Source organism: Argopecten irradians, chromosome 2 (genome assembly GCF_041381155.1).
Source record: "Argopecten irradians isolate NY chromosome 2, Ai_NY, whole genome shotgun sequence".
NCBI lineage: Eukaryota > Metazoa > Mollusca > Bivalvia > Pectinida > Pectinidae > Argopecten > Argopecten irradians.
Genome location: NC_091135.1, coordinates 23,667,135 through 23,690,587, shown reverse-complemented (window position 1 = coordinate 23,690,587; position 23,453 = coordinate 23,667,135). Strand labels below are relative to the sequence as shown.

Sequence of the window (23,453 nt, the reverse complement as noted above, 5' to 3'; positions counted from 1 at the left end):
GGTGCGTGTTTGATGTCGGGATTCCTGTTCGTCATTTAGCATTAACTGCAATCACTACTGGGTCGATAAATTGAAGCTATATATATATATATATATATATATATATAAATGAAATAATTGCTAAAATTCTTAACTAGGTCACATACCTACATACCTATGTATATATATATATATATCTTGAAAATGATTCCATTTTACATCACATACCTATCATGCAAAAAAAGAAACTGCCAAGAAATAATGCGTTTGTAGGGACTTAAAACCGGAAGTTTCTCTATTTGTACTGTGATTTGTGAACTATGAAATAACCACTGCATATTCACGCAAACTACTATTCAGCTTATCTAAAAGTGGCCATGCACAGGATAGCACCATAGAGGCATAGAGGGACTGGTTAGCCCATTGTCAGTATCATATGATCCGGTTGGGAGTTCTGATGTTTTGGCAGTATGATTAAGTGAAGTGGTGTTACAACATACTGAACATACTGCGGTCGGTCTCCAGAGTCAACAGAGTTGCATTCGTCACACGAAGCATATCTACATACAGGGGAGGCCGTCCTGAAATTGACTCTAGAATGTAATAGAACGTAACGTATAAAAAACGAAAGAGTTCCACTATACAAGAGGACACACCAAGAATATACCGCAGTCTCCCAAATTACGCACCGCAGCTGCTAGTAACATACATTGGACATGACGTTAGTTTGTGTAACACTAGATAGACATCTACAGAAATAATGCGTAGATGAGACAACATAGCATTTACATTATGGAGACAACATAGCATTTACATTGTGGAGACAACACAACATTTACATTAAAAATATACGTCAAGCATACAAACTAAACAAAGATACCCATCTACGAAGCATTTACCAGTTGAATTGATAAAATCTTATTGAGATGAAATCCGTGTAAGTAAACGAAATAAAAGTCGCCCTATAGATCGCACTGTCGTTACTTGTTGTATGTGCTTGTAACAACAGCAATCAGATCTAAATCGCTCGATCGGCTGATTAACCATGTCATTCCCGCTTGATGTTAGACACCATTCCGGTTCCGTTTTCCCCTTTCACCGGATACATGATCAAAACCTTACATTAGACATACAAAAACCGGTTCCGTTCTCTCTTGTTCCGGAAACGTGATCAAACCTGACATTAGACGTAAACACAATGACCTGATAACGATATATTCTGTAACTATACATTAATGTCAGTCGAGGCTCGATATCTATATAGCAAGTTAGCAACACTGATCAGGAGTACAATAGGATTCCGGAATTGGATCTCCAAAATTGGTAATAATTGGTTTGTCATAACGATGTTTTACAGTAAAAAAATGTTGATAAAACATATGTGGACCATTCGAACTTGGCTTTTTGCAGAAAGGTATTTGTATTGTACCTGCCACCTCAAATAGATATAATATTGTAAAAAATAGCGACACGTGTCTAGATCATATTGTTTCTATTTTTCCAATTGACTGTCTCCCATCATTTCTTTTGATATAAAGTTAAGCATTCACCCCTGTGATTAAGGCGCATGCCTACTGTGAATGTTTTTGATACTAAATACATTGTCAGAGGGTAAGTAGCGTTTGAGCTAAAATTGCCCCTGCTTGGTTAACCTGTCAGTTTGTTTCATTCTGCTCCAGACTATCTATATGGGTGCTGCTATTACAATCTATACTCAATGGGATATACTTATCTCGTGTACGAGTTATACCCCTTGGACGAAACTCTCGTGTAAAATGATAAAAAAATGAAAGGCGACTCGGAACTGTGCAGACGTATTTGAGTTACATCCATCAAGGTCATTCATATTAAGACACCCGGTAGGCATTTATGTCAGCCTGTTACAGGTTTAATAATAGGTATCAAGGCCGTCTAGAATTTCGCAAAAAGTCATTGAAGATTTAAGGATTTTTGGCCCACGTTACCTTGAATGAAGGTCAATGTGATTCATATTAACAAACCTGAGAGGTATTTATGATAGCATCCTGCAGGCCTAATATTAGGCATCTCGGCATCAGAACTTTAGAAGTCATTTGAAGAATTTAGAATTTTTGGCCCATGTGACCTTAAATGCAAGTCATTTTTTTTCGAAAAATTGCCCTTTTGACCCTTGACCCTTATTTCCAACCGGCAATTGACGTTTTAAAATAAAATGTTACGTAGTTATTTGCTTTATTTGTGATTCTATATAACATATCCAAAACAGAAAGAAATTCGTCGTGCTGTAAACGAGATATTAATGTAAGTTTAAAACAGAAAGTGAGATCATAGCGGCGATATTGGATTTTTGACCAACATTTAAATGCTGCTTTCACACTTTCAACTATGTCCTACAATATGGTGACACGTTTATTAGTATATCTCTTATCATTTTCGGAGATCCTTTGTTTAGAAATTTCTGTGGTGAAGAATAATAAAAAATAGAACCAAAACGATAGGTCTATTCACCCATAGGTTGAAAACCCTAATTAATTGCGTCCTGGAAAAAATCCATAGCACTATGCCCTATATGGAATTAACTACTGGTTGTGCAGGCACCAATTTCAAAATAAATTATTTTATATGCATATGTATGTAAGGTACACACATAAACAAGGTGATCGGGTGGTGTAGTGGTTAAGCCGCTCGTCTTTCACCTAGCCGGCCGGGGTTTGATCCCCGGCACCGACGCGATAAGGTTAGTGGTCACCTGGCCTGATCACGTCGTTTTTATCCGGACGCTCCGGTTTCTTCCCACACTAAGATCCATCGTGCGCTTATATCCAGACCACCGAAAATGATTTGTATATAATTATAAAATGTATAACTTGTTTCGCAATCGATGTAAACATAAATAAAGGTTTTATATATAAACACCAATTATTTTTCAAAAGATGGGTATCGTCAACTGTGGAGCATCTTTAAGATATTTGGTTGTATAATATCTCTCTGCTTATTGTCATATTTTGGTAACATATACAGGTTTCCAAAATCGTCCAGGGCCAATATGTTTCTGTGAAAAATTGAAACTTATTTCCTATTTAGGCGAACCTGAAGATACGTTGTCAACACAAGGTTTGAATCATTCTTGTAATAGTACCCTGTCTGATTATTATTGACGAAAAGCCCGTGTAACTTCTCAAGTTTGAATTATAATTATTGTACTTCACAGCTTTATAATTGACTGATAAAACTTCAATTGTGATGAATGGCTGACAGAACCCCCAGTAGCTATTGGTGTCCCAGCTTCTGTATCTACAGGAAACAGGACACAGAAAATGATGACGAATGGAGGCGAATTTCCAGTGCCACCCGCCGGGATCACGTGATCGTAGGCTATACATTTAACATTGCTGAACTAAACAGTCACATAAATTGTGCAAATCTTCATTTATTACCCGATTTATAAAAAGAACGTTTCTATGAAAATGTCAATCGTTTTGTATGAAAATGTCAATCTGGTAAAGATAATAATCTGTCATGCTTTCAATTTTTTGGCGAAGAATTGAACTGACTCTGAAATATAACTTTGAATTTTCAAAGGATTTTCTTGTGTTGTTTTGTGTCAAATATTGAAGAAAAAAGATAAATTAACAGTACTTGGCTTTATTTGGCTCTTAAATTTGATTTTTTTGGTATCTTTGCAGTGTGTTTCTGTAGTACAGCACTATAAAACAGACAATAGTTCCTCTATCACAAGGAGACAATACAAATATATATGTATCAGCAGTCTCCCCTGCCCTGCAGGTAGGGTGTAAGAATTGTACCTGCTTCCCCTATAGCATGATCGTAAAAGGATCTTATCTTTTCTTCCTTCCTAACGTTTCCCTTGGCCAGAACACCATTGACTGTAAAAGTGGTAGTTTCTATTCCTGCTTAAAGTTATATGTGCCGTAGCCTGCCGAAAATTTTGACATGTCATTTTTTTCTTCAGTAATCTATTGAAAACCATATGATTTGATGAATTAAAGTGTGAAAATCATTCAAGCGGTTTCAAATGCCTTATAAACGTTAGTTGATACACAGAAATAAGGAACTGTAAACTTGTTGTTATCTATGCCTTATTTATGTGTAGATATAAAAAGCTCTTCTTGATATGTGAGAATGAAAAATACGGCACATAATACAAGGACGGCCTACCATGTATGCGGTGTGTAGCGTGTGTGAAGTGCGAGGTGCGTGTTTAGGGAGACTGCGGTATGTTCATGTTGTGTCTTCCTGTATAGCATCATGCAACCGAAATCACCAAGCAACACACCCCACCTGGTCACATTATACTGACAACGGGTGAACCAGTCGTCTCACTCCCTTTATGCTGAACACGAAGCAGTAGTAGAAACTACCATTTTTAAAGACAATGATGTGTCTCGGCCAGGTAACAAAACCCAAAGACTTAAGGAAGGAAAAAAGAAAATATAAGATCGGAAATTAAGTCGCCTTTTACGATCATGCAATAGGGGCAGCATGTGCAATTCTATCCGCTTTCTGCAGGGCTAGCGCTCAGCATCAAGGGAATGAATGGAACGTTTGTATTTGTAAATGACTTTATATTAATGAGATCTTAGATGGACGTAATACTGGTCCAAATTCATCAATATTTACTAGAGTTACGGGACTTTAAAATCGTCAAAACAGATAAATCTATGGTTTCTACTCGATAACTTTAGTATTTATTCTCCAATTTCAAAAAAAAAAAGGTATATTGCTTTATATCAATGAAATCTCGGAGTGTGTTGATACTGGTCAAAATCCATCAATATTTGCAAGAGTTCGAAACTTTATAACTTAACCTAATTATTAACAATATTTTCAACTGTTAATAACTATTTATTGTGATGCTATGCAGGCAGCACATCCACTTCCGTGGAATTCTTGATAATTTTTAAAATAGGAATGTAAAACGAGATCGATATCTTTGTCGAGTCGCAAAAGTTATTAACTAACAGTAATAATACACTCATCATCATCTTCTGAAAAAAACTTGATTTAAATAAATAAAACTTTCGCGCTGTAGTTGACTATTACTGCGCCGGACGGCAAGATACCGAAATGAATCTTGGCAGTTATATAATTATATTACGCAGGAAATCTTGCATTTGTTTGGTGTTGTTACTTTATCTAAGGTTATAAATGTGTTTTTTCTTATGTTATTAATGTTTCCAAGAAACCTTTCAATTTTACTCCGGAAAGGTAGTGGACCTTTAAAGAACAAGTAAAAAGTCCTACGTGGATGTTTCTTTCTCCGACCAATCCTGCAATGCGATCTTATTAAATGGTTATTTGATATTCGTTTTAAAACAATTGATTGACACAGAAACCAAACAAAGAAAGATAACTCTAACTGTAGCATTTTTAGAATCTTACAAAACCAAAGACTGCACACTTCATACACACTACACACCAATCGGTGTTATTCGCCCACTTTTGCAAACATAGTTTTGGAGAGACCCGATTACCAGACACCCGGTAATGTATGGGAACGTGCCATGCTGATTTTCCAGAGGTTATTTGTGTGTTATTTTTTTTTGTGAAAGTGCTGTCGGATTATTTTAGAGTACGTAACAACCACGTTCAAATAGCACAACAAAGCTAAATGTAGACGAAATGTCGTTTTTAATTAATGTAGCAAGGTGTGGAAAATGAATTTTGATATGAAGGTGGTGTAAAGGTCATCCAATCAGATATACACAAAGATCCGCGGTTTTCCGGCTTGTCATAAAATATGTCAAGAAGATTATTTTTAACCAAAGGAAGTTTATTCTGTTCTTTCAATTTTAGATTACAGATTTGATAACATTTTTCATAATTGATGTAAAATAGATCATGTCAATACAGTTTACGTCAGTTTTTACGACCTCATGACTTGGAAGTGGGACGGCATGGGCAGATTTACGTCAAAAATGACTTTCACACATCCTTATGGTTTTTAGTTGCTCTTCTGTGTAAGGGCATGATTCAAACATAACTACAACCATATATGAGCATGAAGATAATTTATTATTATAACGTACATTAACAATGGTGTGAGGGCCTTATTGTTATATAACGAGATTCGGTGTTACCCTCAATATAAATAGAATAACAGAAACTGGGCACAATCATATCACATAGCCCATAAAATATTACACTATTATTACACTAATATATCGTAGTCCGTGTATCAGTCACTGGTAATAATCCTCAGTTCGCAGTGTTATTTAGGCACCACCGGCACACGCGCTACAGCCACACGAAGTGGGTACTGTGTACGTCTTGGCGAACGTTGTTCCATCTGTGCAGTGAAGTGTAACGTTCCGCGACACAGTGGCCTGAGGTTGACAGCAGTTGCATTTGTTGTCAAAGCCGCGCATCAGTGTGGTATATTTGGCACGCGACTGGCAGTATCCAGAACACTCGGTCAGATCCTGGATTGGGTCTGTATTCTGACAGGTGGCGCTGTTTCTAGTGACCTTGAAGAATCCTACAGACGCTGCCGGCTGACCAAACATAAGACGTGGTGAACATTCGGAGCAGGTCTGACTGGCGGTGGCTGTGGATGAATAACAGAGCAATCATGATTCAGGTACTAACAACACAAGGGGATATATTCTTTAAGTATATAAGATAGGGTCATGTATTTAGTTTCAGGTTCCAATCATTCAGTATGATTTCTATTTGATAATTGTAATTTATCAGGGAGGTACATGTAGATGTGCACGTGTACGTGTTATTCAAGGTAATAAAATTCTGTCAAGCTCCCTCCCAATTTACATTATTGAGCTTTACATCTGTTGATACTATTATCTCAGTCTTTGAATTAATCTCCACAACGATAATTTATATTGTCAACGAACTGTTTTTTACAGAGAGATGTAACTTTATTTACACAATCGTATTTATTGTAATAGAATGCACAACTCAAGTAACTGTAAACGACAGACTTACCTCTGACAATACAGGTCTTACAGCATCCAGTGCTATCATATTTGGTCTGGTTCTGAAACATTAACACACAAACAAATGTTTATTGTATACGATATGTCTATGTAGCTTGCTACCCAAACTTCAATCATTCCACCTTTTACAACTTTTGTCATTCTGTTTTTGATCCCCAATACTGTGAACCAATTATCTTTCGGCTACTATTTTCTGATTTTAATTTCATTACAAGATCACGAAATTAACGTTCGCGAATTTCTAGTTTGCAAAACCCAATCAATATAAATAATAAAGATGCTAAATCGCGAAGATAAAATTTCGCAAATTTGCATGGATAGCTAAATTTTATGAAAGCAAGTCGCACGCGCAAGAAGGTTGGTGAACGATAAGCTCTGGTGTATGACTTACCCCTTGACATGTAGGCAAGTTGTCGGTGCGACAATCCAACTGTGTTTCCCTGATTAGGTGGGTACCACTGTTCGTATCGAAGGCACACACTTTAGAGTAGCAGCGCTGAGCACCAGGAAGAGATTGTCCGTCCTGGAAAACATTACACAAGTAAATAAATAAAGTGCTTATATTGACTGTGCTTATATTGACTGTTTTAGATTTTAAATCCGTTTATTTACAATCAAGATATATGTATATCCCTTTTGTCTTTTTTGTGATTTTCATTTTAAAAGAAATTCAGATTTTGTTATAAAAATTGTGAAATCTGCATGTAAACGCATATACCTCATTTACCCATGATAAAATAGTATTTTGTAGAACGGACTTTCGCGTCAATTAAATAGAAGAAATATCATTGAATAACAAGAAATATTGACCATTGATTCTTACCGTAAAGACTTGGCCATTGGCTACGCAGCCAACAGACCTACATTGTCCACAGCACTGGTCAGTAGCATTGACTCGTTCTTCTCCCTGTGTGAAATTCATTGATAAAGGTCATTCAAAATGATTATAAAAACCAATCAATGAATCATTCAATCATAAATCAATTTATCACTAATAAATCGTAATAAATAGATAAATATTCATTAATCAATCTATATTTAAATATGGTGTCGCCATCCATACTGTAAACGGTCAAATCTATAAAATATGCCAAGGCGATATACACCTCAAAATGGTTAGATGTCGCCATTGAAAATATGTCATCACCACAAAAAGATACAGCAATGCAACATAGGTTCGACGAACAAAATACAGAATAATACTGGTTGATTGTTCGACAATGGTCAAACAATGACTGCTCAAAAACACAGCTACGTCGCCATGAAATTGTAACATTGAATATCATATGTGTTAACAAATATTTTTGAAATCAGAATTGCTCAAATGAGAATCCAACAATACTTAAAAATATAATTGAATGGAATACAGGAAGATGAACTCCGATTACTTAATTTATTTTCTACTCACCAAGTCAGATGAATTCCGATTACTTTATTTATTTACTACTCACCAAGTCAGATGAATTCTGCTTACTTTATTTATTTACTACTCACCAAGTCAGATGAATTCCGATTACTTACTTTATTTATTTACTACTCACCAAGTCAGATGAATTCCGCTTACTTTATTTACTACTCACCAAGTAAGATGAATTCCGATTACTTACTTTATTTATTTACTACTCACCAAGTAAGATGAATTCCGATTACTTACTTATTTTATTTACTACTCACCAAGTCAGATGAATTCCGATTACTTACTTTATTTATTTACTACTCACCAAGTCAGATGAATTCCGATTACTTACTTTATTTATTTACTACTCACCAAGTCAGATGAATTCCGCTTACTTTATTCATTTACTACTCACCAATTAAGATGAATTCCGCTTACTTTATTTACAACTCTCCAAGTAAGATGAATTCCGCTTACTTTATTTATTTACTACTCACCAAGTAAGATGAATTCAAATTACTTTATTTATTTACAACTCTCCAAGTAAGATGAATTCCGCTTACTTTATTTATTTACTACTCATTAAGTAAGATGAATTCCGCTTACTTTGTTTATTAATACTCATCAAGTAAGATAAATTCCGCTTACTTTATTTATTTACAACTCTCCAAGTAAGATGAATTCCGCTTACTTTATTTATTTACTACTCATTAAGTAAGATGAATTCCGCTTACTTTATTTATTAATACTCATCAAGTAAGATGACTTCCGCTTACTTTATTTATTTACTACTCATCAAGTAAGATGAATTCCGATTTCCGTATTGACTACTCACCAGTTTACAGTCTGGACAGGTCTGTGTGTGACATGTGGTCTCACTGCTGTCGTCGCTGCTATCCAGGACACACTGACAAGACTTACACAGTCCATCCTTCCACGTCTCGCCAACCTATCAAATGTGTCATCACTTATTAACACGTTAATTGTTTTATTAATAGGTGTTGGTTATTATATTATTGTATTAACGTCCTGTTAACATCCAGGGTCAGCCTCCCGTGTATGTGTATGTGAGATGGGTATATATGGCTATCAGGTAAAGGGGAATAGTGTAAGCTGGACAAGAATCTTAAACAGGATATATGACTATTTAATGTAGGAAAAAAATGTAAACATAATATGCAAGAATAATCTTGGAAGTCTCTTTATTTAGTTTGAACCATGAATATTTAATTTCAACTTAATTGAAAACTTTTATGTTGTGACATTAACTTGACGTTCTAGTACTTTCTAGTACATGTACCATCAGTCACATGTAAGTTCATATAAGAGGTCTGTCTCGTAGGAGTTTTGAACAAGTATCATTCAATTTGTTTTTAATCTTGAAAGTTGAGTATGCAGATGTATTTACCGAGAATGTTCAAATGAAAAATATCTTTCATTCAGAACTGAACAAATATTTGAACTTTTCCAAGTCAATGTGTTTATCTCATCAGAGTATAAGGTATTTTTCTCAATAATAAATTGAAGGGAACTAACTTGAGACCGAGTTTACCTGGTATGTGGCTGGGTATGGTGCAGGGTTTGGTACAGCGGTGGCATTGACAAACTCCATGGTGTATCTGCATCCAGTTGGTCTGGTGGGAACTGGTGTGGGTACTGTGTGAATACAAAATTATACGCTGATAAGACAACAGACTAATAAAGGTTTTTGAGATAAAATTAACTCATATTTAGCACGTGTTGTTGTTTTTATATTTGTAAATGGTACTGTTAGATCCTATTGTCATTCCAGTTTATTATTATTCATTCACTAAAATCGACTTAAAATGTCGAAACATTGTATGAAAAATGCCTTTAAATGTAGTGAATTTAAATGTAAAGTAGGAGACAACATACCACAGGCGAAGCTTGTACAGTTACAGTCAGTTTCTACCGTGGTGATGGTGGAACCAGGACGACAGGTCAGGCCTACATGCGTCGGACAGGTGGCAGGACAGTCTATAGACATCGACAAATCGATATAGGATATGGTGGAGTGGATAATCAAGATACTCTCAAATAGTTACAATAATATCTAGTCAACAATGCAAAAATATTACATCCGATCAGGATTCTGGTAAAAGTTTCAATAGAAATTCAAAGTAATCAATATTATACTGAAGCGAGATAGCAACAAAATGTACATTGTATGGATGAATAGATAAAAAAGATTAAAAATATAGATATTGAAGAGCATGTGTGCTGTACTTCATTGATGGCCCAGCCTATCCCTTCCCATCCCTCCTCCACATAAAAAAAGAACAAAAGATAGATGATACAGTTAAGGATAATCCAAATACCTCACATCAGAAACTGCGAATGATTCCTGTTACAGGTAATATAACTACTTGCAGGTTATATAACTACTCACCACATCTGAATCGGAGACAGCACTCTCCCGGGTTGATAGCAGCCATAACACGTGGTGTGGTACATGTGACCTGTGAGGTGCTGCAACGGTCGGGTTTACATACTGCCTGGTAACGATCACAACAACCATCTACAGTCTTTACGATCTGGGCAACCTCGCCTTCGTGTAGGAATGGCTTGACCAATGGCTGACAGACAACGTTCTGACATGTATCTGTAAGCAAATACTCTCAAAATCAATCCACATGAGGAAACATCAGGTTATACTGAACATGAAATAGTCATGTGTAATTTCTGTCGTGGTTTGAGCTTTGACATATTTTTGTAGATAGAAATATGCGTTGTTAAGCAATGGAACAATGTATTTAGAACAACCATGGGAGTTAATGCTGCCCATCATTCAGTAGCCCACCGTGCAAAAGATGCAATGTTGTACGGTTTATTGCATCAGGGCATCCTGAAATAATGACTTGATATTGTCTTAAAGTAGAAACTTTAAGGAATTGTCACGTTTAATTGTTTATGAAATAAACAAGGACACCAAGATCCGATGTATACTGTATAACGTGACATGGTTATTGTGAAGAGTTCTTTTAGCAACCGAGGTAATATTAGCTAATGGAAAATTCAACCCTTCCATGGAGACTGGACCACTCTTTACATATGCAACAGGTCCAAATGTCAAAATATGAGATAAGAGCACCACATACATTACACATAACTATGTTAAACACTAAATAAGGACGGGTGATGTCTTACCTAGGACTGGTGTAGCTGTTAGGGCTGGAGTAGGGTTTTGAGTCACAGCTATAACATAAACATTCGTCAAATTATCATTAAATCATCACTATAATATTTCTATGGTTTTGATTTTATTTCCTGTTCAACCAATTTTTTTATCAAAGGTATAACTTTAAAATATTTATTTCTAAATCTGCCAAACAACCAGTACAAATGTGTGTTTCACAATTGAATCGCATTTAGAAATTTGCACACATTTCAGTCTAAAGTACTGCATAGGTCATTGCATTTAATTCTTAAAAGGGACAAAAATGATATGTAGTTTTGTTCTTTTTGTTAACAAAGTGAAGAATATTTTTTATCAAAAGAAAATCAACTCACATGTTGAGCACTCGCAGAAATATCTGATCTTGTAGTTGGTACACTGTACAGGGAAGTTATCAGAGTCTAGACACTGGAGTCCAATGTCTGTGGTACACTGAATTACCTCCCCTGTAGAGTAGGACGGGGCATTCATGTCGATAGAGAAACATTCAATTCGCGTCAGGGTTCCGCCTGCACATGCGCCAGTGTGTTTCTGATAAACTGCAGCTGAAGGTTCAAAATCTCCATCCACTGTTCTGTCATTCTCATTGTACCAAGGCAACCAACCACTAACACAAGCTGACCAACAAAAGACATACCGAATATTTACATGAGTTATCGCAATCAAAATATATTGTGGAAAAGTTCCGTTTCAGCTGAATATGGTTGCATTATGCTAAATCAGCGATATGAAGTAATACATCATGTGTTTATCTTCATATAATTCGGGGCAAAATCTTTGGATTATTGTTTTTATTATTTTACATAAAACATAATCCAAAACACACAATCCGTAATTTGTAGCTGAGGTAAGAAACTATTCTTGAAATATTATAAACATAAAATCAGTATTTACATGATGGTCCTGTAGTAGTGTACATGTCGTGGCCTGGCGGAGATTTGGTGAGTGAGCCTGGGGCAAGTGTAGGGGTGTCTTTGTTACTGTTAGGTCCAACAGTTGGGTTTCCTTGAGAGCCATGTGGAGCGGCAGTAGGTGTGGCCGGCGGTGTAAATAAGGGCACAACAGCTGACAACAGAAAATGATATTTTCTGTGTAAATATTAAACAAAGTGTTTTAAATAACGCTTAATATGCTTAATTGATGAGAAAATTGGAGTATACCGTAGACGCATAATGTGGGATATATTCTATAACATTATAATATGTTTGGATGATTTGGAGGATCATAGTTTAAGTTTATTCAATGAAAACCAAATTGCTATACTCGTATGTTTATGATTATGTAACGTGCAATGCACTTAGTGCTGGAATCTTTTACTAAAATTGTCAGGATAAGTCTGTTATTTACCACAGGAGTGTTCATCATCGATACAGTCAATGACTCCATCACATTTGGCATTAGCAGGAATACATTGGCCGTTTCCACAGCGGAACTCGCTGGCGTCGCAAGTCACACAGGAACATTCACATGTGGTCGTGTTGAAACCTTTGGTGTAGCCCTGAAACATTGGATTATTGTCAAGGCACTTTCGTTGACATTGTTACAAGCATGCGAGCAGTATTTTGATGTCTACTGCTCACTGATGGTGGGTGTTAGTTTTAAAGTTTATCAAAAACGTAATGTTTCAATTGAATTCATTTTAGTAGTAAAATAGTTTCAAGTTTACCATAATCTTACAACTAAAATTGAGAAATTATGAATTTCATTAAAAATTATCGAATTTAATGAAACTTAAATGGAATATCAAATAATTACTTTTCAAGTTGTTTGATAGTTATGATTTTAATACAACGTACACATGTATATTAGTTCCAGAATGAAAAATCATCTTTTTATCAAAACACATTTTCGCAGTCAGATTTCCTGACCCATGATAAAATTATAAACTTGACAACCTTAACCAATGCTCAGAATGTGAAAAAATATTTACTTTTAAAATTCGAATTAAAAGTAATATTTCGATGGTGTAAACATTAGATTATACTTACATCCATACACATAGGACACTGTTTAGGTAGACAAGAAACTTGTCCAGCGAAACATTGACACGTCTCGCACTTGGAGTTCTCCATAATGTCTCCAGGCTAAAGGGAGATAATATCAAAATAAATAGGGGAGATAACCAGATATAAATTTACAATAAAAGTGTGGGGGGGGGGGGGTACGGTTTTAAACAGATTTCTCATTAACAACACAAATGGAGGTTACCAGATTAGATATTGCCATCAAAAGGGGAGATTGTGATTATTTATTAATTATCTAACCTTTGTTGAGTTTCATGTTTTACATCGTAAGCCATTGTATTTTGCAGTTCCAGTTTCTTTAAAATGGAATACGTCTTTTTGAGAAAAGAATATATATGCGATTGACGGACTTTACACCAACGACCAAAGTCGCTCGTGACTTTAGGGCTGTAATCTAACGTTGGAGGCCCAAGATAATAATTCTAGCAAAAATGTAGTTTTTTTTTCCTTTACCGTGTGGTTAGTATGTGCAAATGCTATTACTATTGTAAATTTAAGATCGTTACAACATGCCACTTATACTCGGAGATCCTGTATACCTACCCTGACAAGTTTGCCTTCAATGAGACAGGTACATTCGGATTTCTTTACGCAGTTCATGCCATCACAGACCAATCCAGGAGCACAGCCATTTGTTGGACACCTAGACGTATCAATACCTTCAAAACACACTGAGCCAGAGTACGTCAGGTTCACCACCACGGTGGAGCCGATCAGGGGAGCCATGGATGGGGTAGGGTGTGGCATTGGTGGTACTGCAAATTAAACAACACCGTTAGCTAATAATAGTCATGATATTCCAGAGGCTGAAGGGCTAATTGTTCAAATCAGTCCAGTATGTTACACAAACACATGGCTTTGTAATCAAAATTGATGTGTTGTTGAACTAATGTTCAGGCATGGTTTGAAGCAAAACAAAACAACTATTGCAGTTCGTCCTTCTAAAAAATGGGTCAGCATCAAAAATGATATATTTTGAATAAATCCGAGGCTATTCAAAATTTCCATACTTTTTGATTCCAGGATGAAAATTACTGAAAAACAGGCTGAACATTCAAAACAAAACTTGAACAGAAGCTAAACCTACCACATTCTGGACTGTTACGCAGACAGCCGAGTCTGACTTTGTAGTCGAAGCAACCGTGGCTATCTGCCTGGTCAGCGTTATTACACACTAATCCTTGCCAGAGGTTACAGCTGACGATCTGGTCAGTTTCGTTGTACAACACTCCAGTGGCTGTGCGGCACTCGATCTTCATTGGGCTCTGACAAGTACGTGAGGCGGCCTTTACTGCATCAATCCTTTCGTAATCCCCGCCGCTGAGTGGGGTAGGCTGACCAACATTTACCCAGTTATCATACTCCACGCAGTTCTCATCTGGAATGGGAAAAGGTCAAAATTTGATATTCTGCCTCCTTTTTAAAAGGTACCACTTAGAGGAAACAATAACATGTGTTAAATCCTGCGTCATCGCTTACAGGGAAGGTTTGTATGAGTCATTTTCAATATCATATTCTATTCAGAAAAAGTAGAAACAGTCCATCTCTAATCAAAAGTATATCCTTTATCGCAAGAATGGCATTCGGTTAGGCAATGCACAAAGAGGGACTTAGGATAGTATCGCAAGTTAACACAATATTCAATTATACAAAGGAACAAGTAAATTTTTCAAAATGTTTCCTATATTAACCATTAAACTTACCGACAGCCTTGGTTGGAATAGGAGTAGGCACTTTACCAGGAACACCCTGTGTGGTTGCTGGAACACAATTAGTTAATGTTTTCAGAGAGAGCCTATATATAAATGTATGTATAAATTTAAAAAATAATGTTTGTTCCAGTAATTACATACCGTATAACTGTTATTTACAAATTTACCTGATTTCAGCTAAAACCTTGAAAATCTCATTTTCGCACTCTGGATATAAATGATTCAACCATTTCTCAATATTTTGCGGATCGTCTTTTCGCGCTCATAGCAATGACGCGCGAAATCGCGGGGAAGAAAGAAATCGCGGGGAAGAAAAAACAGCTACACGGAAATTATATATTTTCTTAAAATATACCTTATTCGGATGATTCTTTTAATTGGCAGGACGGAATGGACATGACTATCAATATATCCCCCGCCCCTTCATTTCATGAAACTTATTTAATATGTGATAACATTCCAAAATTGAAGTATGCCTGCCAAGAAAAGCTGTTAAACTTAAACATTAATCACCACTGACGACAAATTAAGACCGGGGTAGTCCAATATTTTTTTTTGGGTAAATTATAACATATCCCAACTAGATACATGATGTGGAATACAATGTGACAGACTATTATTGTTGACCTAATGCAGCCAACATCTCCATTTTCTTCCCGGTATTTATAAAAAGAAAACAACTAATTAATATTTACTTGGATAAGAGGCGAAACATCCGTGGATCTCGAATCTCATCGTGACCTTGCCATGATAGCTCTGTGGATTAATCCTGATGTAGCGGGCTCGTATGGGATTGGAGAAGAAATGGGTTTGAGGAGTGACCGAATCAAAATTGCCGTTGAACAGCTACAATGTAAAATATAATAGCCTCTATTTTAGGCACAATAGGATTGTTGATTTTAAAACACAATTCGAAGAAGCGAGAAATGTTAATACATGTAAGCAGAAAAAAAGTAGAAAATAATAGCACTATTTAAATAAATTTGAAATATTTTGAAGTAGGAATAAATCACAAATGATTAATATGTTACCTTATTGGCCCCATCTTCCCTGTACGTGTTCCAGTTTAGGCCATCCAACGAGTAGCGGACATAGTATGAGGTGACGTAAGATGGCACATTTGGGCGACCCTGGGTAGTTACTCCGGTAATCAGTGACGGTTGTAGGAAGTCGACCTGGTAATCATTAAATATTACTGCTTTACATAAACGAAACGGATCACCAAAAACATAACACTGCCAAATGTAGAGCAATTAATCGTCTGTCAGCAATTCAAACTTACTTTTAATAGTTTGCTTGTTTGATTAAATTAACGTCCTATTAAAAGTCATGGTCATATAAAGACGGACTCCCATGTATGCGAGAGACTGCGGTATATTCGTGTTGTGCCTTCGTGCACAATGGAACTCTTGTCTTTTTCATTGTGCCATATCACTAAAGCATGCCACTGAATACTCCAGGCGACACATCCCACCCGGTCACGTTTTACTGACAACGGGCGATCCAGTCGTCCCACCCCTGTATGCAGAATATTTTTAACTGAGAGCTTTGTGTGTCCGCCATATCGCCTGAATAAACAACGCTGACAGTCTATACCTTACCTGTATGAACTGGTTTTTGTTGTCAACAGCAGCTGTCCAAGCAGTTGGCCCACCAAGGCGAGCCTTGTAAGGGGCAGAGTTAGCATCACGTGACGAGGAGGCAGAAATCATGTCGTCCCGAATCTGGTGGTTTTGCATACCCATTTGTTCCCTACATGCAGCTAATAGAAAAAAATCGTTTTAGTTGAACTTTGTTGTTGTTGAAACCTGTATCAATCATATCATTCTCATCGTAAATGTTTATTTTCTGAACTGTCATAGTTTATTAAGATTATTTGTTCCTTCGAAATAAGCAGGCATTTAATTTTGCTGTGACGTATTTGTGACAATAACATTCAAAATGGTTTATATTTGAATGGATTTACATTAATATCATATTACATTCATAGAAGATTTATAACTAGGACACAAAAATCCATTGGCTTCACCAAAGATATTTTTGCAAACTGGTACAGTATATCATTGCAGTTGAAATTTGTGAGTTTTATTTGCAATGCGTGGTCACGTTTAGTTGTTTGCCATATACTAGTTCTGACAAACGAAAATGTTATTATACAGGAAACCTACAGCTACACTACTTACTAGGAATGTTGTTAGCTGGGGTCACTGGAGCAGCTGTTGGTTTCACAGCGCTGTGTGATGGTGCAGGTGTGGGGAGATCTGTGAATAGACAAGCGTGGTATTGATATCTCTAATAATTATGAGAGTACGTAAAAGGAATCAAGAGACCTGTGGGCCTTACCGCTCACCTGGTTAATCCAATATTCAATAAACGCAACGAAAACACATTTCATACCATTCACACCTTTTTTGCAATTATGGATTCAATAAACAGAAAGCTGCCCGTCCCCCATAAAACAATTGAAAGCAAATGAAGTTAAAATAGATACGAGAGATATCAATCAATGATTTTAGGAGGAACAGAATTAAATCCTTCATGTAGCTATATGACCACATTTACACCTTTTGACCTCATCCCTCTAGCCCAAGGGGATGAATTACCGACTATCTGTATTAAGTCCTATGGGTTTAGACTCTATCCATTGGTTCAATTTTGAACTACCACTCTTGTCATATTTCGATAAATACTTTTCCAAATCTTTCTTTTGTGAATTAGTGATGACATAAGCTAAATTCAATATTTTTCAACGTACCAGCACAGTCACACCAGTACTGGACTTTGTAGTCGCTACAAGGAATAGGGAAGTTATCAGTGTTGCTACAGGTCAAACCGCCGTCAACATAGCAAGTGGCAACTTCTCCAGCACTGGAGAATGGAATGTCATTGACGGTCATACAGCGAATCTTGGTCACGTTTCCTCCTGGACAGAACTGTTTCTTCTCTGCCGGCGACATGGCTTCGTGTTCCATATCGTCATTAGCTGGGTTGTCACGGTTGAGCCACTGTGACCAGCGCTTGTCACAATGTACTGGGGCAGGTGTTGGATTTCCAGTCTGGCTGTTTGGTGCTGCAGAAGGTTGACCTGTTTGACCAATTGGAGCTGCAGTTGGTGTTCCAAAACTACCCATATTTGGATGGATGGTTGGTGAATCTACAAGGATAGCCAACAATAAGTAACGCAAAGCAAGAACAAAAAATACATAACATTTCAGTTTGTAGAGGGTCTTTTTCTTTAAATTTCTATATGATTGCGGGAAAAACTGATTTATGGTCAGCTTTATTTTAGTTTGTTTCAAAATGTAACATAACACAGTAGATACTTACCAGCACAGTCACACCAGTATTGCACTTCGTAGTCACTGCAAGGAATTGGGACGTTGTCGATGTTATTGCAGACCAGGCCGTTCACGACATCACAAGTGGCGATCTCTCCTGTACTGACGAACGGAATACCCTCTTTAGTCCTGCAATTGATTTTCGTGACATTTCCTCCAGGACAGAACTGTTCCTTCTCAGACTGTGTCATGGCTTCATGTTCTACGTCTCCGCTTGTTGGATTGTCACGGTTGAACCACTGAGACCAGCGCTTGTCACAGGACACTGGTGCTGCTGAAGGCTTTCCAGTTTGACCGATGGGGGCTACAGACGGCTGTCCTGTCTGACCGGCCGGTCCTACAGTCGGTGATCCGGAACCAGCCGGGTTAGGTGAGGCTGTTGGGGAGCCTAAACAGAAATACAATTAACCTTCAACTTTTGTGAAATGATATTTAAACACATTTATTAAAGGAAAAAGGTCAATAGAAAGAACATACCATACAATCAGTCGTGCAGATGAAAGAAATATCAATTAACGTTCTTACACTTAACGATATGAAGTTTTCAATGGCGTTTTACCGGGATCCTAACTAACATTTTCTTAAGTTAACGGTAAAAATAATTACCTGTACAACCATACAGCTGCCAGCGAAGAGCAATATCCCCCTCCCAGACAGCGGGTATAACCTGTATGTAACGGGCAACAAATGGATTCAGGGTCTGCTTCACCGCGCTGTTCGAGTCAAAGTTTCCACCAATCAGCTGCAATCATAATCAAGCGTCTTTTAATAGAAAAAGCCTCAGAGGGATACATAGTTAGATTTAAAGGCTTGATATTTTACCAAAGTTAAACTAATATTACAATTAGTTTGTGCCAAGAAATAGAATTAAATATATGTTATTTTCAATCAGTTTCCTGTTTAGTCTATTTTGTGAATAAAGAGTGAGGAATATTACATAGTTACATGTAAGTGTAAACACTCAAATCTCAACATACTTTAATATCTCATTGACTGCCTTGCTCTTCCACAGACTTTATTTTTACTTGTACTGCTGAGATCTAAACAACATATTTACACCAATGTTTAAAGGACCTTACCTTGGGTTGTCCATTTTCGGTGTAGTAAGAGAAGTGGACACCGTCAACAGAATACATGAGGTAGTAGGCTTTCACCCAGGATGCTTGTGTTTTGTGTCCCTTGGTGGAGAGTGCCATGATTACCTTGGGCTGTCCAAGGTCAGCCCTAATCCACTGAATCTTGTTGTTGGCTCCAGATACCCAGGCCTGGTCATTTATCAGGGAGTGTTGTGGACCAGTCATTGTTGTCTTACTTGACGAGGCACTCAGAATAGCGCTGGAGAGATCTATTACAGCTCCTTTGTCCTGGGGGTTGGCACATACTGAAATAGGTGTACCAATATATCATATCCAAATGATAAACATTACCTTTCAACCCCTTGCTTATTGCCTACAATATAACGTACCAACATAAATGTTTGTGTAATGCTATGGTCAAAAGTTGATGCAGCCATGGTGGAACCTTCAGTAAGAACAATTTAAGAGCTTAATTGGTACGTTCAAACATTTTGTCGGGGATACTTCAGATTAAACAAGGTCTGTGATGTGATCTAACTCGATTCCATGTATCTACGCAAGGTGGGACAGACAGAACTGTACGGAATGCACTCTATGTGAACCACCACTCACATTTGAAGTTTAACAGTACACTTAATACAGTTACTTATTGTTATATAGATATGGCTGAGGTACAAGCAGATAGGATTCTTACCTGGTGCTGGGATAACAATAGGAGTCTTGGTGGTGGGAGTGTTACTGGCGGATGTCGGGGCCGCTTCTGTAAGTGATCGATAACAATCAATGTGATCATGTCATGGGTAAACCTGAGGTTATTGATACAGTTTAATATAGGTTACTTAATCTGCATAAGGGTTTAACACGCAAAGTAGAGATCACGATATTAGACTCCGAGATTCTCGTAAAGACAAAGCTAAGATAAAAAGCTGCGAAAATACTGCTTCAGAGGTTATTGTGTAGGCATAGGTAAATAACAACAAATAAAACTGATAGTACTGTCATAGTACTTATATTGTTACCTGAATAAATAAACCATGAGAATTGCACCCAGTAGACAGGAGCATTATATGGTATGCAGTGGAATGATTTGGCCCTAGTAAAAAGTATTTCTGTCCACACACCTCTGTTGTTCTACCATATCATATAATACTAGATAGCCTATGTAACTATGATAATGCATATAAGCACAATTATACCAAAATATGATAAGACAAGTGTGTTGTGATCTGAAAATAAAGAATGACTTACGGCACATATCACATCTGTATCTGATCTTGTAGTCGGTACAGGGGATAGGGAAGTTTTCAGCATTAGAACACTTAAGTCCATCAGCCACTGTACATTTGATGACTTCTCCAGACGATTCAGAAGGAGCGTCGAGGGTCACGTCCCAACATTCTATTCCACTGATGGTACCAAAACTACAGAAGTCTGTCTGTGTCTGGTACTCCAGAGCTGATACCTCATGGTCACCATCATCAGTGTTGGGGTTGCCCTGGTTTATCCATGGTGAATAGGTCATGGAACAGACTGTTGGTCTAGCTGTTGGCAGACCATTGGGTCCAATTCCTGGTCCAGCTGTTGGCTTACCATTGGGTCCAATTCCTGGTCCTGCTGTTGGCTGACCATTGGGTCCTACTCCTGGGGCGGCTGTTGGTAGTCCATTAGGTCCAAAACCTGGCCCAGCTGTTGGCTGACCATTAGGTCCAAAACCTGGTCCTGCTGTGGGATGACCATTGGATACTTCTCCTGGTCCAGCTGTAGGTTGACCATTGGATCCTACTCCTGGTCCAGCTGTGGGCTGACCATTATGTCCTAATCCTGGTCCAGCTGTGGGCTGACCATTATGTCCTAATCCTGGTCCAGCTGTGGGCTGACCATTAGGTCCTAATCCTGGTCCTGCTGTGGGCTGAACATCTGATGACGAAAAGAAATAGGCTTATCAACATTAAGATAATATCTTCATTAATCATCTGATGATTCATATTTATGAAAATAATGTGGTTTCTCTGTTAATATTGCAGAAGTCAATAATATATAAGATATGTTAGACTAAAAATATCACTTCAGCAATAATTGGACTTTTTCTGTATCACATGACTAACATTTCATCATATTTAGAATAAGATACTGTCAACCAACTCTTTTCGCATGCGATTTATTTTCGTGCTCAAAGTAAATTCATGATAGTTTATCTCGGCGAATTATTATCCAAAAAATTCTTCATGAGGTTAATTTCATATGAAAAACGCCAAATTTCGTAGTCGCGGAAGAACCTTGGTTTATAGTATGAGGGACACTACAACAGCATGGAAAGCAATGGTGAAGAGGTTTCTTTTATACGTGTGATGAGGATGAACCTATCACTAGAGTTGAAGACAATATTATGAGGGACAGTAGTAATGGTGTAAAAAAAACTCTGAACAAGAGTACTATGGACAGTCTGACACTAACAACTACAACAAATATCCAGGCATTGTAAATATCCGAACGGCAGAAACCCAGTCCCTTTAAGCGTTATCATAGACAATCTGACACTGACAACTACAAACACTGTCGAGGTATTGTGAATATCATATTATCGACAATTATCGAAGACGAAGTGAAATGGGCAAGAATAAAATTGACACTCATGATATAAGTGTGGGCATCAAAACAGTGAAAATAGAAAATACTCAATTCATGAGAGTTTGGTAATGAAAATAGACAGATTGACAATGACAAACTAATACAATGCCTTGTAATATGGTTCTAATGTTTCGGCAATACTTCCAACATCAAGAGATAGAAGCACTCCTTGAGTGAATTCAATGGGCTATGAAGGCATCAGGATATTGAACAGATGTTGTATGTCAAATAATCAGAAAGCCAAACCAAGAAAAAAAATATTACCAAAAGTTGAAACAATCAAATACACTACTCTAACCACAAATGCATTAACTATTTACTTACGGCATACATCACATCTGTATCTGATCTTGTAGTCGGTACAGGGGACGGGGAAGTTTTCAGCATTAGAACACTTAAGCCCATCAGCCACTGTACATTTGATGACTTCTCCAGACGATTCAGAAGGAGCGTCGAGGGTCACGTCCCAACATTCTATTCCACTGATGGTACCAAAGCTACAGAAGTCTGTCTGTGTCTGGTACTCCAGAGCGGATACCTCATGGTCACCATCGTCAGTGTTGGGGTTGCCCTGGTTTATCCATGGGGAATATGTCATAGAACAGACTGTTGGTCCAGCTGTTGGTTGACCATTGGGTCCTATTCCTGGTCCAGCTGTTGGCTTGCCATTGGGTCCAATTCCTGGTCCTGCTGTTGGATGACCATCAGGTCCTACTCCAGGTCCTGCTGTTGGCTGACCATTGAGTCCTACTCCTGGTCCTGCTGTGGGCTGACCATCAGGTCCTACACCTGGTCCTGCTGTTGGATGACTATCAGGCCCTACTCCTGGTCCTGCTGTGGGCTGACCATTAGGTCCTACGCCTGGTCCTGCTGTGGGCGAAGCATCTGATAAAGAAACAAATTAACACACAAATATGAAATATCTAATTCAAAACATAATTTCCAGTATACTGGAATTTTTACAAGAGTATCGTTATCATAAAACCCAATTATTCTTAAATCACAAGTTTCCTTACAGACATCGAACCAATTATTCATGACGAACAAACTTTGCATTTCGTCATACAAGTAGAAATAAACCAATGTATGAACAAGCAGTCTACAATTCCTATATATATTTGTTATTCATACTGACTTTAATTGTTGAAAAA

The 23,453-nt window shown here is 37.4% G+C and overlaps 1 protein-coding gene and 1 long non-coding RNA gene across 2 annotated transcripts in view; one reads left to right on the top strand and one right to left on the bottom strand.

The window, feature by feature from the left end:
• The first annotated feature begins 1,151 nt into the window (after positions 1-1,151).
• Positions 1,152-3,539, top strand: LOC138316918 (uncharacterized). Its single transcript, XR_011207679.1, has 2 exons — positions 1,152-1,302; positions 3,170-3,539. It is a non-coding gene; the product is annotated as an uncharacterized lncRNA (long non-coding RNA).
• Positions 3,540-5,975: 2,436 nt separating this feature from the next.
• Positions 5,976-23,453, bottom strand: part of LOC138314867 (mucin-19-like) — a 61,030-nt gene continuing 43,552 nt past the window's right edge. The window contains exons 45-71 of the mRNA XM_069255462.1: positions 22,627-23,187; positions 20,923-21,591; positions 20,369-20,434; positions 19,678-19,979; positions 19,205-19,340; positions 18,588-18,986; positions 18,016-18,414; positions 17,444-17,521; positions 16,862-17,022; positions 16,292-16,435; positions 15,956-16,106; positions 15,252-15,308; positions 14,636-14,926; positions 14,092-14,303; positions 13,513-13,608; positions 12,872-13,022; positions 12,419-12,589; positions 11,860-12,141; positions 11,497-11,544; positions 10,739-10,951; positions 10,225-10,326; positions 9,881-9,984; positions 9,164-9,277; positions 7,756-7,839; positions 7,324-7,455; positions 6,922-6,973; positions 5,976-6,526 (exon numbers count right to left, since the gene is read on the bottom strand). Coding sequence (XP_069111563.1) covers positions 6,195-6,526; positions 6,922-6,973; positions 7,324-7,455; positions 7,756-7,839; positions 9,164-9,277; positions 9,881-9,984; positions 10,225-10,326; positions 10,739-10,951; positions 11,497-11,544; positions 11,860-12,141; positions 12,419-12,589; positions 12,872-13,022; positions 13,513-13,608; positions 14,092-14,303; positions 14,636-14,926; positions 15,252-15,308; positions 15,956-16,106; positions 16,292-16,435; positions 16,862-17,022; positions 17,444-17,521; positions 18,016-18,414; positions 18,588-18,986; positions 19,205-19,340; positions 19,678-19,979; positions 20,369-20,434; positions 20,923-21,591; positions 22,627-23,187 — 5,507 coding nt within the window. The 3' untranslated portion in view covers positions 5,976-6,194. The remainder of the gene's footprint in view (positions 6,527-6,921; positions 6,974-7,323; positions 7,456-7,755; positions 7,840-9,163; positions 9,278-9,880; positions 9,985-10,224; positions 10,327-10,738; positions 10,952-11,496; positions 11,545-11,859; positions 12,142-12,418; positions 12,590-12,871; positions 13,023-13,512; positions 13,609-14,091; positions 14,304-14,635; positions 14,927-15,251; positions 15,309-15,955; positions 16,107-16,291; positions 16,436-16,861; positions 17,023-17,443; positions 17,522-18,015; positions 18,415-18,587; positions 18,987-19,204; positions 19,341-19,677; positions 19,980-20,368; positions 20,435-20,922; positions 21,592-22,626; positions 23,188-23,453) is intronic.